General features: G+C 44.7%; 1 protein-coding gene across 1 annotated transcript in view; it reads left to right on the forward strand.

The window, feature by feature from the left end:
• SCLT1 (sodium channel and clathrin linker 1) overlaps positions 1 to 18,549 on the forward strand; it is a 77,662-nt gene that overhangs the window by 27,772 nt on the left and 31,341 nt on the right. Inside the window, exons 13-18 of the mRNA XM_015405951.1 lie at positions 927 to 1,104; positions 2,772 to 2,870; positions 9,242 to 9,313; positions 10,965 to 11,039; positions 15,300 to 15,445; positions 18,169 to 18,361. Coding sequence (XP_015261437.1) covers positions 927 to 1,104; positions 2,772 to 2,870; positions 9,242 to 9,313; positions 10,965 to 11,039; positions 15,300 to 15,445; positions 18,169 to 18,361 — 763 coding nt within the window. The remainder of the gene's footprint in view (positions 1 to 926; positions 1,105 to 2,771; positions 2,871 to 9,241; positions 9,314 to 10,964; positions 11,040 to 15,299; positions 15,446 to 18,168; positions 18,362 to 18,549) is intronic.

Consider the following 18,549-nt stretch of genomic DNA (forward strand, 5'->3'; position numbering starts at 1 on the left):
ACATAAAATTCTTAAGATACTCAAAACTAGGGATGGGCACAGACCTCATTTTTGCAGTTTGGTTTGAGGTTCATGGCTGAACCACGAACTGAGACACCAGTTTGTGAACTGAACCAGTCTGTATCAGTTCATGAGCTATTTAAAGTTGAAACCCCTGCTTTCTGCTCCCCACGAAAAGCAGGGGGGAGCAGAAAGAAGGGGCTTAAATATCTCCAAGTCATTTAAACCCCTGCTGTCTGCTCTTCACAAATGGTATCAAAATTTGTGGAAGTTCGTGGCAGTTTTTCAGTTCATGAACATTGCTTCATGAACCACAAACTGGCCAAAATTTGTGATGAACTTTAGATTAGGAGCTGGTTTGTGCCCATCCCAGCTTAAAGCTGCAAAGGCAAAAATGATGGTCACTACATCTAGGATTGAAAGGGATATTGTGACCTTTTTGTTAAATAGGAGTTACTGAATGTCATCCCTGGTCACTGTTGCACCCTGGCTTTTGAAGCAAAGCAGAAAATGCAGTCCACCAACATTGGTCGAATAGTATGGCTACAGGAGGTTAAACCATGACAATAGTGGTTAAGTGCTCCAGTCTGGGAGAACCGGGTTTGATTCTCCATTCCCCCACTTGCAGTTTCTGGATGACCTTGGGCAAGCCATAGTTCTGATAAGAGTTGTCCTTGAAAGAGCAGTTCTTGAAAGAGCTCTCTCAACCCCACCTACCTCACAAGGTGTCTGTTCTGGGGAGGGGAAGGGAAAGAAGTTTGTAAGCCGTTCTGAGACTCTGAGTGAAGGGCAGGGTATAAATCCAATCGCTTCTCTTCTTCATCCTCTGTCCTTACCTATGATACAAGAAACTGACTACTGTTATTGTTTCAGTCTTGTCTAGATTCAGCTTCCATCTGTCAAAAGTTCTTCATTTTGATATACAGGTTATGTGTAACTACCAAAGATTCTGAAGAGCTGAGAACAGAAAGAAAAATCCTAAAAAAAGAGATCTCTGAGCTACACACGAAATGTGCTGCTCTAGAACAGGATAAATATGACGCTGTAATTAAGGTCCGTGAAAGCATGCAGCTCTTAGAAGAAGCCAATTTGCAAAAGAGCCAGGTAAACAAATCACTAAGGCTATGATTTTCAGATCTCTGAGTATCATAACATTTTACATTTGGGACCACTATTATTAAATCCTAACCTGGATAGCCCAGACTAGCCTGATCTCATCAGATCTGGGAAGCTAAGCAGTGTCAGCCCTGGCCAAGTATTTAGATGGGAGACTACCAAAGGAATAGGGTCGAGATGCAAAGGCAGGTAGTGGTAAACCACCTCTGAACATCTCTTGCCTTGATAACCCTACGGGGTTGCCGTGAGTTGGCTGTGACTTGACAGCAAAAAAAAAAAAAAAGCACAACTGTTATTAAACCCTATAATAAATAAAACAAACATTTTGCTGATTTGCAAGTTCATGCTTTCTAGATTGCAAACAAGTTGTTTCTTGTTTTATGCGTTCATTGCTGAGCATTCCTTATAACTTCTGAAATATGGTCATGCAGTTTTTGGAAATGAGGAATCTACTCATTGTAGTTCATATTTCCAGAAAAGATTGAACTATCCTAATGGCTGAATGATCCTAAATAAAATAAAGAATATGTCAAAAGTTATTTTTTCAACAAAATGTTTTTATAGATTTACTTGTAATATTTCATAAAACCTTCCATTTTCCTTTAGAGAATTTATTGTAAAGAGAGAATAATCACTTATTGGGTTGAACGCCTTTCTGCTAACGGTAGAACTTTGCTCTGGTGCAAGACACTTCAGAGGAAGGGGCCACTGTTAGCAAAACAAATCTGTAGGATCCAGCCCATTATCAAACATCTTTAAAACCTGGATCATAGGGCATATTTTTTGCCATCATTTCCCCCCCCCCAATAAAACACTAGTTTTTGTTGAAAGCAGAAGGAGGTTAGCAGTAAGGGAGTTCTGTGCAGCACGTAGCCAGCATGCAGGGAGGAAGGGAGTGGCAAAAGATTGGATCATCCCATGTATTATTATATCTGTGTCCTTTGTATGTTCTATCCATGAGATGTGGGGCATTGTTAAGACTGGGTCACTCAGCTGTGAGAGAATCGCAAATATCTTCACAATAGATCAAGATGGGTAGCTGTGTTAGTCTATAGCAGTAGAAAAGAGCAAAAGTCCAGTAGCTTCTTCAGATAAGTGAGCAGTGACTCACAAAAGCTTATACCCTGCCACATTTTTTTTTTTGTCTTTAAAGTGCTACTGGACTCTTGCTCTTTTCTGCCTTCACAATACTACTAAAAATCTCTCAAGAAAGCCAGAAAATTGAAAAGTGAGGTAGAGAGATTATATCTGCAAATTGCATATGTTGCTTCTAGGAAGAGGGCAAATGGTTCGACATACTTTCTGATCTAAAGCCCACACAATTTATGTGCCCAAAAGCACACAATCAGAATATGTGCTGAAATCCCTCTTGGGATTTATTCTATAGTGTTCTACCGCTAAGTCATCTTATGACAAAGAAAATGTATATCAACCATTAACTTAGGCTGGTTCAGATCTGGAAGAGTGGTCTAGATGAATAAGTGTGGAAAATCACAAAAGTAACTGAATGTGTTTGTGGAAGAGTGGTATTTATGGAGCCATTTAGGAAGCTGTCATTTTATTTACTGTTTACTAGTTTCTACCTGGCATTGTATTCTGGCTTGTTTTTCACAGGAAGATATTTTTAATGGAATGCCACTTTTATTTTATGGTAGGCAATGGTAGCTGAGAAACAAAAAGAAGAGGAAATTGCCAATATGAAGGAAGCAGTTTCTCAACTATGGCAAGATGCTGCTTCAAGAACTAGAAAGGAAGTGAGTCATCATACTTAGAGTTTACCATCATTTCTTTCTCTTCTAGATTTGGTGGCATTAATAGTATGAATATAACTTTTGAAAGTGATTTCAGTCAGTGTACGTTTCCATCTGAAAGACTGACGTTAGAACAGTTTAAATACCTTTATTTATTGGTTAAAACTGCATAGGAAAGTTTACGGCTCCCACTAAACAATGCATTCTGCTCACTTGTATGAACCTAATTCTATTTAATTCTAGTAATACAAATAAATCACATTGGACTGTATTGCAAATGAGGCCATAATAGTAGTTGGTGAGTGTTGTGGAATGAGCATATGCACAGCTGGATTAGCAAAACATGCTAAATTAATATTTATGATTTATTAATGTTAACAAAGATGTATATCTGCCTTCCCATCTTAAAAGATTATGGAATAGTGCATTTTTAATAAAAAGATGGAATTCTAACAGCGTTAACAGGAAAAAAGTAAAATAATGCTATTTCCATTTTCTTTCTTGTTTTTCCTGTTGCCTTTTACACTTCAGAAAAGTCCCTAGAGATAGTAGGACATATTGTACAGAAATAAAGGATATATAGCTCAGCAGCACATGGATCAATGCTAGTGATGCAGGGTGGAAAATTTCCGGCTATATTTTTCTGTAGAAAGATTTCCACCTCACATATGAAGCATGGACAAATCTCAGAGCTTGTACATGGTGCAGTTGCCTTCTTCTGCTAACATGGCTTATATTTTGCTAACATTATTTAAATATTTAGAGTATTTATTTACATTTAAATCAGAAATTTTTCCAATTCACATTTTCTAGAAAAACCTACATCACTGATGAAAGCTAATTTTACTACTAGTTTATCATCGATCTTCTGTGCAGTCCCACATGAGCAGGCCTGCCATCGGATAGGTCTTTACAGCTAAGAGCCTCCAAGGGGTGCTGTGCGCCAAAGTTAGGAACTTGTTCCTACCCAGGTACCATGTGCTCCTGCACAGCAGCATCCCTCCTTCCCTCAGTATCTCTTTTGCCGCCAATAGAGAAGGTCATGTTTTTGGAGCCTCCAGCTACAGTTGAGAGGATTCTTCTTCCAGATTTGTTGAAGCTACATCAGCTTTTGAGTCTCTTCCATGGCTTAGAAGGCCCTTTTCAAGAAGCACTCCCGATGTGGGGCAAAAATGACCCAAACTGCTGAACACGATCTTTGTCTGTTCTGTTTGGGTGAAGAGCATAGTGTCTTCACATGTAAGGCCTGCCAACACTTTACCCCTAAAGCTCAGGGGGATAGAGTGTTGAAACTTAAGGCAGTGTTGTAGGAGAAAGCCCTTAAAGTCTCAGAGCCCTTGTCCAAGTTGGCCCCGGAGAAAGTTCCCAGTTCCACATCTTTGGAATCAACGTGTTCATCTCCACCTCCTGGATCTGTCTCTCAATGGATCCAATCTGGGTCATGCTCTTCTCAGGCTCATTGCACCTCTTCTGAGCCTCCAACTAAGAAGGCTAGCGGCAAGACAAAGGAAAAGTATAAACCGGCTCCTCAGCAGAACATTCCTGTGTATTCCTGAGCCTACGCCAACCTTGCAGGAGAAGCCCATGACTCCGATGGGGAGGGGAATACTGGCTTACCACATGGCCAGGTTCCACGTGAGTCCAATCTGGAGCAAATGGACTCCACGTGGACCACATGGCCAGGTTCTGTTGTCTCAGCTCCAACTACCTATGTGGTAGCAGTCACATCCCTGTGTGATATCTCCAGGATATATGGAGGAATGGGGTGACATCTTTGCAAGCCCCAGGGATGCGAGTTTGTATCATTACCCTCATTCGGTGTTGTCGTATCCGCCTTCAGTGACAATCATGCACAGGCAGCGTTCTATTCCTGCAGTGAGAGGAGAAGAAACTGCGATTGAATCCAATAGATCTGACACAACATTGGATCCAAGCTCAGATGAGAAGGTAGGCAAGCCATCTCCAGCATCTCCCATGGAGGATCTCTGAATGTTTGGAGACAAGATGATTCGTATGTCCGAGTTTCTCGAGATAGTAGTCATTACCTCGGAGCACAAGCCAAAGATAAGATACTGAGTCACCTCTATTCAGAGTCTCCTGGGATTTTTGCTTTCCCAGTGTTGGAGGGCCTTGAGGACCTCACACAGGAACTTTGGCAAAAACCTGTGTCTCTCCAGCGTACCCCCAGAAGGGTAGAGCATTTTATAAGATCAAGGAGCCATTTAACTATTTGACAATTCATCCTCCGCCATTCTCCTTGGTTACGGAAAAGATGCAGCCAAAGAGTCATCAGGCCTACCACTCTGCTCCCATAGATAGGGAAGGGAGAAGACTGGATATTCTGGGTCAAAAATTATATTCTTCAGTAGTATTAGGTTTCAAAATTGCTAACTATGAAGCCATCATGGCTGGTTATCAGCTCTTCTTGTGGGAGAGGGTTCTTCTGTTCCTTGAACTCCTGCCAGAAGATAATCATCCCCTTGCTAAAGTTCTGCATATGGAGACTATTAAACTTTCGAAGCAGCAAATTAATATGGGATGACATCCTGCGGATTAGGCTGGGCAGGCCATGACGAGCTCTGCACTTAGCTAAGATCAATTACCTTGCCTATGGAAACCAGGCTTAAAGTTGAGAACCTCCTTTTCGAAGGTTCCACTCTCATCTCTTGCAAGACGGACAAGATGCTTTCCCTGATAAAGAAGAACAAGCAGACAGCTAAGTCCCTAGACGTCTCACAACTGTCCGTGTCCCAATTTAAGCAGAGGTCCTTTGTGAGACAGCCCTGGCATCCTTATCAAAGAGACTACCACTTTTCTGGCCCCTCAGGGTCTCAGTATCCTGCCTCAAAGCCATTTACCTCACAACAGGGTTACCATAGGCATAAGAGTTCCAATCAACCTAGGTCGAATCCGCAGCCATCCTCTACCAGAGAGGCAACTTCATCCCAGAAGTCATCTTTCTGACTAGGATCATTGTCAACCCCTGTTAAGTCTGGGGACAGGCTAGCTCAGTTTGCTGCCGCCTGTGAGGCTATTACCTCTGACAAGTAGGTTTTGTCCACAGTTAGATTTGGTTACAGATTAGAATTTAAGTCTATTTCCCCCGCTCTTTACCTTTAAGGAGATCCAGCCAAGCAGCTTTGGTCTTGGCCAGGCTTTGGCCTCCCTAATTGATAATGGCACCATAGAGGAGGTTACAGAATCTCAGGCATTTGAGGGTTTCTTCTCTCGTATGTTCCTAATAAATAAGAAAGATGGGGGAGTTAGACCTATTTTCGACCTCAGAAAATTAAACATTTTTCTTCACATTTCTATGTTCTGTATGGTGTCCATTCCTTCGATTTCACAATTATTAAAATTTTATTGTTGGTTCATCATTATTGATTTGAAGGATACCTACTTATATATTTCAGTCCACCCTCAACATTGCAAGTTCTTATGTTTTTCATGTGGGGAATGAGTTTTTCAGTACACTGTCCTACCCTTTGGTCTAGCCGTTGCACCCAGGGTATTCTCAAAGTGTTTAGCTCCGGTTGTTGCTTACCTCCATATGCAGAGTTGCCATATATTCCCTTTCTTAGATGATTGGTTATTGGTGCTGGATTCCAGTGACCAATTGTTAAATCAGTGCACTCTTGTCCTGGAGACATGTCAAGGATTAATTGGAATAACTTGGAATAATCCAAGTAACTTGGAATTCCAAGTAACTTGGAATAAATCACGATTAGTTCCAGCTCAGAGGGTACAATTTATCAGCGCTATGCTAGATTCCCTACTGGGAAAGGGTTTTCTACCTCCTGAAAGGGTACAGGCTATCTTTGCCTTGGTGAACAAGTCAGATCTTACCGGTTCCATTTGGTTCAGAAAGTTCTGCGCCTTTTGGGATAAAAGGTGTCTTATCACCACAGTCTTGCCTGTGGCTAGGTTACATATGTGACCCCTGCAGCTCTTGTTTCTAGTTATAGAGCTGGAGTTCATGCTTTATGGCACAGATTCTCTATTTCCAGACTGTCATATGTTCTTTATTGTGGTGGTCTGCTGTGGATAATTTATCCCGAGGGATTTTCTTTAGAGATTTTGAGCATGAGGTAGTCCTTACCACAGACACTTCACTTTTGGGTTGGGGTGCCCACAGTGTGATTGTCGGCTAGGGGTACTTGGCTAGAAAATGAGAAACTGCTGCACATTAACATTTTAGATTTTTTTGCTGTTTTATATGCCCTTAGTTCTTTTGCAGATATCCTTACAAACTGATCCATTTTTGTCCAGCCGGACAGTACAGTTATGATGTTTCATTTGAACAAGCAAGGGGATCCAGAAGTCTATGTCAGGGTCCAGAGGTCTATGTCGGGAAGCTACCCTCGCATAGGACATGGCAGTGAAGCTCAGTGCTTCGATTCAAGCTATCCACATCCCTAGGAGTTTAAACACGGAAGCCGACAGATTGAGCAGAGCCGGCACTCTCTCCCACAAGTGGTCCATAAAGACCACTTACTTAGAATTGCTTTTTACTCTCTGGGGGTTCCAGACGTCGATCTGTTTGTGACAAGAGAAAACAAGAAGGCTATAAGGTTCTGTTCCCGAACAAGAGTAGGAATTGGCTCTGAGGGAATGCGTTTCAGCTGAGTTGGCAGTGAGCCCTGTTTTGCACATTCCCTCCATTACCGCTTCATAATAGGGTAATAGAGAAAGCCAGGAGGGAGAGATCGAACATGAACCTGGTAGCTCCCTTTTGGCTTTGTCAAATATGGTTTTTGGCCCTTAGGGAGATCTCCCGGGGCCAGTTCCTTCTCCTACCAAATTGACCAGATTTAATCAGCATCAACTGGGCTTCATCAAAAATTGAACTGCCTCTTCCTAATGGCTTGGAGGCTTCAGACAGAGACCTATTTTTTTTTTTCCTAAAGAGGTTAATTAGCGTTCTCCTGCACTCACACAAGCGTAACACTAGGAAATCCTATATATATAAGTGGAGGCAATTTTCCCTGTGGTGCAGAGAAGAACGTATCGCCAGGTGGTGCCCATTGCACGTTATATTTGATTATTTATTACACCTGAAAACTAAGGGCCTGGCATTTTCTTCTTTAAAGGTTCATCTGGCTGCTATCTCTTGCTACCACAAAGGAATTGAGGGAGGATATGTTTTCTCCCATCATTTATCTAAGAGGCTTCTCAAGGGGTTAGGTAATCTCTGCCCATCCCGGGATCATTTGGTGCCCTATCTGTTGTTCTAGCACAGTTAATGCTCAAACCTTTTGAACCTCTTGCTATCTATTCTTTGGCAGAGCTTTCTATGAAGTTGTGTTTCATAATAGCTGTTACTTCAGCCAGGAAGGTGAGTGAGCTAGCAGCTCTTCAGGTAAATCCTCCATTTTTGAAATTACTTCCTGAAAGGGTAATCCTTCATCCTAGTCTTAGGTTTCTTCCTAAGGTAGTTTCTAGGTTCCATTTATCCCAAGATATTGTTTTACTCGTATTTTTTCCTGCACCGAGCTCTGAGAATGAGTGCTTGTTGCATTCTTTAGATGTTAGTAGGACATTATTATTTTACCTCAGCTGAACCCTGGATTTTTACAGGGATAGAGCCCTGTTGTTGCTGTTTTTTTAGTGGCCTTAAGAGAGGTAGGAGAGCGTCATCTCAGTCCCTGTCCCGATGGATTGTCAGGGCCATTAGGAAGTGTTATGATAGGGCCAGATTACCATGGCCGTTGAACATTCATGCCCATTCCACTTGGGCAATGGCTTCTTCCGCAGCTTTCCTGGATGGAGTGCCTTTGACGGAGATCTGCAGAGCTGTTGTTTGTCAGCAGTCACTATGCTTTGGATCTGCAGGCAAGACATGAGGCTCAAGTAAGCAAGGCAGTTCTTAATTTGCTGTTCAAGTGAGAAGAACATACCCCACCACCTGGTGAGTAGCTTGCTAGAATCCTCATGTGGGACTGCACAGAAGATTGATGATGAAAACGAAGGTGCACTTACCTGTAACTATTGTTCATCTAGTATCTTCTGTTCAGGCACACGTACCCTCCCTCTTGGCCCACTGCATCAGCAGCACTAGTAGTAAGGGTGGGGGGATGCTGCTGTGCTTCTGGCTTCGGCTTCTGGCTTCGGCGCACAGCACTCCCTGGAAGTTTTTAGCTGTAAAGATCTATCTGATGGCAGGCCTGCTTATACGCAGTCCCCATGTGTGCCTGTGCAGAAGATGCTCAATGAACAATAGTTACAGGTAAGAGCAGCTTCATTTTTCATCACTCTGATTTCCTTTCTTCTCTAATTCAGTTTATCCTGTTTTATGGTAGGCCTAGTAAGGTGTATCATGGGAAAACTATTCACCATATAACAAATAATATATGTCATTTAATGTAAAATTTCAGGTAGAAAATGAAAGGAAAAGATGTAATATACAAATTTCTCGATTAACAGAAGAACTGACAGCACTTCAAATGGTACGTTTGCTTGTTGTATAAGTTTCATCTGTGGGGGGGGGGATAAATCTTTTCCCCTTATGTGGACTCATAATTGGAAGAGGCAAAGTTTAAAATGCCCGATTCAGCCAGACTTCAGTGCTTCTGTGTCCTCTGGGCTTCCAGTGAGAAAGTTCAGTATTTCCAGTCTGTGGGCCATTGTTTTGTTTTTCACATTTGTTGGCATATTCTTGTTAAGATTTTAATGGATTCCATCAAAGGAGGAGGCATGGCTCAGTGGTAGAGCATCTGGTTTGCATGCAGAAGGTCCCAGGTTCAAACCCCAGCATCTCCAGTTTAAAAGGATCAGGCAGTGGGTGATGGGAAAAGACCTCTGCCTGAGAGCCTGGAGAGCTGTTGTCAGTTTGAGTAGACAATACTGGCCTTCATGGACTGATGGTCTGATTCAGTAAAGGCAGTTTCATATGTTCATATCTGGCTTGAAATAGCTCTGTTGATATCCCGACTTCTAGTGAGTTGTTTCTCCCAATTGCTTTGAGTGCAGCTTTCACTTCTCTTTCTGGTTCTTCAAAAGACTCTTCTTTGAAGGAATATGTCACCCTTTCATCTCTTCTGTATAGTTCTTAAGGGTATGGTTCCCATCTTTTCTTGATAAAGAGTGCTTGTTAAGTACCCTGTTTCCCCGAAAATAAGACCTACCCAAAAAATAAGCCCTAGCAGGATTTCTATGCATTTGTGGTATTAGCCCTAGTGTGTCTTCTTGAGAAAAAATAAATATAAGACAGTGTCTTATTTTCGGGGAAACACGGTAGTATTTGGCAAGTTGTGGAAAATTAAAGTAAAATTGCAGGCTTTCAGTGAAGAGACCACCCAATATAAAATATGTTTGTTTACCCTTCTTTTATTGTTGGCTGAGGAATGCAGCCATGCACTTTCCTTAGACAACTGGAAAGCACCACAGCTCACTTTGGTACTTGACTCCAAGAGGAATGTCTTTGGCTTCAGTTCAGTATATATTCCCAATAGCCAAAACCTATTTCCAACTCCATAATGGGGGGGGGGGGCTTCCTACAGCATTAAAAAAATCACACATGCACATACATGCTGCATTTCCTACAGCTGAGAAGAACAGAGGGTTGTTTGACCGAAAAGATGCACAGTATACTGCATTCCCTTTTGGCAACCCAGTCCATCACCTGCTGTACACTTGTAGGCAGGTTATCCCTAAGACATACAGCAAGGGTTTGCATTCGGGTGGGAAAAGGGCATAATCTTCTACCAGCCCACTCTGAACCCCCAGTGATCACTGACTATTGGTTCCTATCATTCTCCACAACTAGCAAGTAAGGAAGCGAAATGGAGAGTGACTATAGAATTGTGGGGAAGGTGGGACATCAAGGAAATGGACAATAAAGGAGAGAGGAGATTTGTGTTCCCTTTGGAGTGTTTGCTTGTGTTTGGGTCTGAGGAGAGTGTGTGTATGTGCATGCAAGTCCATGCCTGTATGTATAAGACGGTGAAGGATAAAATGAATAGAATATGTACTTACATCATAGCTGCCAAACGGTGCACATATCTGTAACCATGTGTTCAGTGATCATACCTGGCATTTGCTGTACTTGCATTGCAGTTTGCAAATATATAGAGTGTTTACCCATGATTTTCTTGATAGGAATGTGGAGATAAGCAGGACCAAATTGAGCGGGCTGTTAGAGAAAAACGAGCTGTGGAAGAAGAACTTGAGAAAGTGAGCTGTATTTTTATGATGCATGTATCTAATTCTCTACATGGCCTATCTGTGCCTACTTAAATTCAGAGACTGCAGCCATGAACATACAAGACAGACCTTTCTGCATACCTGAGAAGAGCACCAGATATGCAGAAACATCTGGGATTTAAGGGAAAAAACCTCCCTAAAATAATAGAACAAGTGCCTATACTTTAAGAAATGGGTATCATATGAGATCTCATTGGCCATTGGGAGGGTTGCTAGGCAATTACAACAATATTGCCGGCTTTCAAGCCTTGTTTTCTGTCAAGAAAAAACTGGGGTGAGGGCCATTTGGGGCTATGCAGTCCACCCTTGCTCCCCACTCCCCTGCCCTGTAGGGAAGATGCACACTTAGCTATTTGCCCCCACAGGGGAATAACGAGACAGACAACCATTTGGATTAAACAAGGGCCACTTTATTAACTATATATATTTTATGAATAGCAAACTGGCAAGGGAGCACTTCCTTAGCAGCGGAACAGCCAAGGCAGGCGTCAGTCTGACCAGCCTCCTTGTCTGATACATATGGGCGATGCACCAACCCCGGTCCTGGGCCATTAACCTGGCTTGCGACCAGCAGCCCAGCCGCGGGTCGCCTCCCGGGAGCGCCTACCCCTGAAACCTTACAGTTTGCAGAGAGGAGCTTTACCCAAGAGGCTCCCGTAAGGAGTCCTCGTTTACCGCCCGGGGCCTTAATAGCCCGCAAGCCGTTCCCGAAGACCCCCCAGTTCCCAAAAGACGGGACGGCTTAAGGTGCTCACCAATTCCGCTGCCTTATTCCTGCCATATACTGCCAAAGTGACCGACCTATTTACCGTAGCCACGCCCTTACCCCTACTTCCAATGATCCAGTGTAAGGTAGGCGAAAAAACACTACCACCCTCCTTGCCAATCTTGGGTGATAGCGAAAAATTCCTACCTGGCTCCCAAATGGGCGACCAGCCGCAGCCTACACTAGCTTAACCGGGCGGGCGGGCGAGCACGAGGCTGAAACTGACAAAGGGGGGCGGGAGCAGAGCCGTGCCTAGCCAGGCCGGCTCCGCCCCTCCCCACGTCCCAGCTCTCCAGGCGTCAGTCTGACCAGCCTCCTTGTCTGATACATATGGGCGATGCACCAACCCCGGTCCTGGGCCATTAACCTGGCTTGCGACCAGCAGCCCAGCCGCGGGTCGCCTCCCGGGAGCACCTACCCCTGAAACCTTACAGTTTGCAGAGAGGAGCTTTACCCAAGAGGCTCCTGTAAGGAGTCCTCGTTTACCGCCCGGGGCCTTAATAGCCCGCAAGCCGTTCCCGAAGACCCCCCAGTTCCCAAAAGACGGGACGGCTTAAGGTGCTCACCAATTCCGCTGCCTTATTCCTGCCACTTGCAAAGCCAAGCCTCTGCTTTGGCTGACGCGGCCACCAAACCACTTAAGGCAGCCGTGATCCCTTGCCGGATGTCCTCTAAAAATAACTGGTTGCCCTTGTCTGACAAGTGGATGCCATCCTCCCTGCACAGGTCCAGGTCCTAGACCCCTATTCCAAGGTGTGGTAGATACTGGCCCAAAACCACCCCCGTTCCGTCTAGAGAACAAGGAGCTTCCCGTGCAGAAAGACTCCGTCACCTTTTGGTCTATAATAAACTCTTGAACCTGCCCCTAAGTGCTAAAGTCGTGTTTCTCTTATAAATTCCAGAACTATACTCTGGTTGAACTTATTAAGAAGGGCACTGCACTTAACAAACATTACTACGAAAAACAATTGAAGAAAGATTTCATCGTGCTTTCATGTGTGCTTCATTCTTATAAGACTGAGGAATGCCTATCTAGGCACTGTTGAAAGGAAACTAACAAGTCACACAACTTGTCTAATAGATGCTGAAAACCTAGCCCAAGTAAACTTCTCGTCCCTTCTGTTGAAAATGAGGATCAGCAGAACTGCTCATAACCGGAAGGGATCCTCCGGCTTCACTCTGTAAAATCAATAGTACGTTTTTTATGTAATGTCCGCGGTCCTTAAAGACTCTTGAGCTTGTCCTGGACTGCCAAGGAGCTCAAATCAGTCAATCCGAAATAAATCAACCCCGAGTGCCCCTTGTAAGGCCAGTTAAGGAAACTGCAGCTCAAATACTTTGGCTACCAAATGAGAAGGGAGCACTCCACTGGAGAAGGCAAGACCTGAAAGACTCTTGAGCCTGCCCTTAATCACAGTTGGGCTTGCAATAAAACAATAAAAAAGGCAAGCCTCGGCGGCCCCTCCAGCCAAAAGGTCCACGGATGTCGTTCCCACTCCAGGCTTTTCCCTTAGACTGGGGATAAATAGGGCTTCGCTTCGAGAGTTGGACTACAGGGAAGGCTGAAAAATAGGTTCTTTTGCACTGCGGTGCTGGAGAAGTCTCTTGCGAGTCCCTTGGACTGCCAAAACGATCAAATCAGTCAATCCTAAAAGAGCTCCACCCCGATTGTTCCCTGGAGGGCCAGATAATGAAACTAAAACTCAGATACTTTGGCCACCCACTGAAAAGGGAGCACCCACTGGAGAAGCCCCTGATTGAAGGTCAAAGCAGACGGGGACCGCAAAGAACGAGGTGGCCAGACAATGCCAGCGACTCCACGAACCTGAAACCGACCCAACCCCAGAGGACGGCGGAAGACAGGGAGCTGTAGGACAAACCCTGCGCCAGCAGTAGCCAACTCGGCTCACAGTGGCTCCCAGTGAACCCGAACCTGCACGCGGCTATTGCTCTGAGGTCCAGGCCCCGCCCCGCGACGTGCAGACCCTCACCTGGGACTCCCCGCCAGCAGCCACTTCCCTTGCTCATTAGAACTGCCCGTGGAGTGGGTGAGGGGGAAACGCCGCGGCCAACAATGGGGCCCCTGCCACTTGTGCCCCTGGAGCGGGTGCAGGGGGAGCACCGCGCCAAACACTGGGCCCCCGCCACACGGACCGATGGAGTGGGTGAATGCAACTGGCCCCCGCTCCGTGCCGCCAGTGGTGAGGGTAAAGGGAAAGCCCCGCCTGAACAACGCCCCCCCCCCGTGTAGCCAATGGCGTGGGGGAAAGGGCAGCACCGCTCCTAACAATGGGCCATGTGCAGCCCCTGGTATGGGGGGAAGGGGAGGCGCCAAGCCAAGCCAGGCCCCGAGGCGGCTACCCAACCTGGACTCTTCCCGCCGCTTCGATGGGGGGGGGAAGCCTCCTATGTTGTCCCGCGCTGTCTCCCCGGTGGCCCACCGAGCAGCGGGGGGGGTGTTCACTCCCGGGCCAGGGCAAAAAGGCCGACTCACCCGGGGAGGGGGTGTCGCCGTAACTTACTCCACCGGCCCCAGGCCTCGCTACCGGACGAAGGGGGCTCGAAGGGAGCTGCTTAGCCAGGCCATGAGGCCCCGCCGCCGCCGCGCTCCCCCGCGCTCTGGAGCCCCGACCCCCACGAGCAGCCTCCTGGCCTTCACGTCCCTTCTGCCCGCCCCCCTGACCGCCCCCGGAGTACTTCCTGCGGTCTTGCGCTGACCCGCTGACGTTGGCGGACAACCCGTTCCGCGCCGCGGCCCGGCGATCGCTTCTGCCACCGCTTCAGCCGCCGCTGCTTTCCCTGGCCGATCCGCCCACACTACGGCCCAAGCGATTGCCCCCGCGCCACCGTTGTTGCCTTCGCTGCGGCCCTCGGCCCACAACACAGCCCAGTAGGCCCAGCAGCAAGGCAGCACCACCAGCCCCGCTTGCTCCGACCGAGCACGAGGCTGAAACTGACAAAGGGGGGCGGGAGCAGAGCCGTGCCTAGCCAGGCTGGCTCCGCCCCTCCCCACGTCCCAGCTCTCTGCGCTTTCCCCGCGGCGGCAAACCAGCCCCCAGCCACCATTGCCTTCGGCGGCGGCCGGGAGCTTCCTTCCATATGCAGAACAGATACTCTGTGTGCAGTTTGATTTTGCTTGCAGTTATCTCTTTGAGAAATATAATTGTTCTGTAAACAGAACATGGATTCTCTGAAAGTGAATCTCTGGATAACATGCCAGCTAGTTAGTGTCTGAAAGCAAAAACCTAAAGTAAAAATGTAACTGACCTTAAGGTAGCTAACTGGGAGCAGACCTTTGTGAGTAATACAAAATTGACGATCCACCATCACAAGTACCCTTGATGGCAATCCTACTTTTTTGGACTTAAATTTGCATGGGCTGAGTGATTATCATAGATTGCAAAGTTAAATATTTTAGGAATGTAAATGGAAAAATATGCGATTTTCTGTAACTCACTTATCAGGTATACCGTGAAGGTAGAGGAAATGAAGGCGATTATAGAAAACTAGAAGAACTTCACCAAAGGTGCCTGACGGCTGAACGTACAAAAGATGATCTTCAGCTAAGTCTACAAACAGCACAAAACAAAATAAGGCAACTGGAAATGAAGTAAGTAATTAATGCACACTGCAGACTGAAAGTAAGCACCTATCAGAGTTCCTCTCTACAAAGTTAAAAGGTAAGAAGGATTCCTTTAAGCAGTGGAAAGCTAGTCTCAGTGATGTTGATAAAAGGGAACAGAGGCTGTGGCAAATAAAATGCAAGTCTGTGATCAGGCAGGCAAAAAGGGAATATGAGGAGCATATAGCAAAAAACATAAAGACCAGCAACAAAACTTTCTTCAAATACATTAGAAGCAGGAAACCAGCCGGGGAGGCAGTGGGGCCCTTGGATGACCAAGGGGTAAAAGGAGTACTGAAGGATAGTAGGAAAATGGCTGAGAAACTGAATGCATTTTTTGCCTCTGTCTTCACTGTGGAAGACGAGAAGTGCTTGCCCACTCCAGAACCGCTGATTTTGGGAGGGGTGTTGAAAGACTTGAGTCAGATTGAGGTGACGAGAAAGGAGGTCCTACGGCTGATGGACAACTTAAAAACTGATCAATCACCAGGCCCGGATGGCAGATAAAAGGAAGTACTTCTTCACTCAAAGAGTGATTAACACATGGAATTCACTGCCACAGGAGGTGGTGGTGGCTACAAGCATGAATGGCTTCAAGAGGGAATTAGATAAACATATGGAACAGAGGTCCATCAGTGGCTATTAGCCGTAAGGTATAGGATCAGTCTGGGGCAAGTGATGCACTGTATTCTTGGTGCTTGGGGGGGCAACAGTGGGAGGGCTTCTAGTGTCCTGGCCCCACTGGTGTGCCTCCTGATGGCACCTGGTATTTTTGGCCACTGTGTGACAAAGTGTTGGACTGGATGGGCCATTGGCCTGATCCAACATTGACTTCACTAATGTTCTTATATAACTCCTTTGAGCTGAGATGTTTGTTGGCTATTGGTTATTTTAAACAGCTGCGCAGTTATAATTTCATATTTTAAATAAGATCCTTGTAAGAAAGAGGGGGACATTTTTGTTATAACTGTATGGAAATAATTTCTTCATGCTAAACCATGGTATGTAACATTTGAGCAAGGATTTCCATTGTGTTTGTTGAAATCAATACATTCAGTTGTGCAGCCATGCTGGCAATTATTTTATTTGATTAATTTATTTAGAGTATTTATATCCCTCTGCATCTCCTTAAAAAACAAGGTGCAAGGACACAAAAAGAACACAAGTCACCAACAAGGAGAAATCAGCATACAGGTTAAAAACACCCAGATCTGCCAAAATAGTTCACCCTCCACCAAATGCCTTCCTTTCCTTTACAATCAGTGCCAATAACCTAAAGAGCATATGCAAAAACATGAACATTTGCTCCAGTTTTGTGCAGCTTGCTTTCTTCAAAACACTGCCTCTTACTGCATGAATCTCCACACCTAACATTCCATTGACTTATAATGTGTGTATGGGGAGGCTTGTCTTGCTCATTTCTGCATGGTTTAGAAGCCACCTTAAATGCAAGACACCACGTGACTCCTTGTACTGGAGCCACTGTGTTGAACCAAACTGAGAAATAATTAAATTGAAGTTAATTAAACTTTCCCTCGTTGTAGATAATTAAACCTTTATAAAGTTGCAAAATGCTTCCATTCCTAAAGAATTCATAATTGTGAGGTTGTGGATCAAATTATGATTGTTGCTTCACCCCCAGGCATTTGCTAGCATGGTTCATGAGTGATCCGCAGAAGACATCACTCTGAAATGTGGTCTTATTAATGGCTTCAGTATAATATTCTAGCTGTCCTCATCAAAGAAAGATTTATGACAGAACTACTGCACAGTGGAAAACCAGCTTTGTGAACCCCATTCCTATTTTCATACAGACTGGCAGGAGGGGGGAGTGTGTGTGTATGTGTGTGTGTGTGAGAGAGAGAGAGAGAGAAGGGTGTTTCAAACATGTTTCTTAGAATTTAATTGCTGCTGACAGCACCATGCTTGAGATCAGCTAAGAAGGAAGAAGTCATGAAGACCAAAGTATTCTTTCTATTGGACCTGGAAGAGAAAAGAGTGACATTCTTACAGGGGTTTCAATACAACTCTTATTCTGTGAGGGGCCCTACAGCACTGTAACTATAGAAAACAGAAAGCCGTTCTTTTCCTTGTATCTTGGCTAAGGAGCCATGGTGAGCTCTGTAGCATTTTTGCTAATATATTCACATCCCTTAGGCTAGGCCTGCAGCGAACCTGGAAACTTTTGCTTCAACTGCAAAACTGCAAAAATAATTTTGTCAGACTGCACAATTTTAATTCGTTCCATGAATACCAAGTTTCAGTTTGAACCATTTATTCCTGCCTACCCAGCAGGCTGCAGCCATTTCACATATATATTTATTACCTCATGTAGTAGCATCCAAAACACACATTGTTGCATAATTATTTATTTATTTATTATTGCATTTCTATCCTGTCCTCCCCGCGAACAGGCTCACAAAATCCGGATCTAAAAAGTACAGGGTAAACAAAAACAAATTGAAACTCAAGGTCCTTCTGTCCTCTGAAACACTAGCTAAGTAAGTAATCCTTGACTCTACATTGACAAACAGGAAAAAAGTAGATGGTGCCCACTGTTAAGTCCATATTAGTAAATGTTGTAAGTATTCTGCCTTCATGCTTATTTAATATCTTTAATATTCAGACAAATAAAGAACCTCACAATGTAGGTATAATTTAGCTTGCAATATTGTCAAATGTTGTTTCCAATTTTTCTCTCCCATTCTAAGTCATGAAGAAGAGCTAGGTCGTTGCCAGGAAATGATTCGGAAGTTGCAAAGTATTCTGGATTCTGAAAGAGAGAACTGTGGCTCAGTCAGTGAAGAAAGGTTAAAACTCCAGCAAGAAAATGAACGGTTACAAAAAGAAATTGAGGACTTGAGGAAGCTTGCCATGGAAGCACAGCAAAATGCAAAATTAAAGGTTTCCTTTTTTTCTTTTTACATATTTCAGATTTGACTAAATATTTCTTGGAAATGAATGAAAGGAGGATTTCAGTTTCCAAAGAAATGGTGTTTACCTTCTCCTCACAATACAGTTACTGAAACAGCTATCTATATGCTAAGAGCCAAATCTGTGGTTCCATGGAACAGGCCCACTTACACTGAAAT

This window comes from Gekko japonicus, unplaced genomic scaffold, assembly GCF_001447785.1.
Source record: "Gekko japonicus isolate JY-2015 unplaced genomic scaffold, Gekko_japonicus_V1.1 scaffold1641, whole genome shotgun sequence".
In the NCBI taxonomy this organism is placed as follows: Eukaryota; Metazoa; Chordata; class Lepidosauria; order Squamata; family Gekkonidae; genus Gekko; species Gekko japonicus.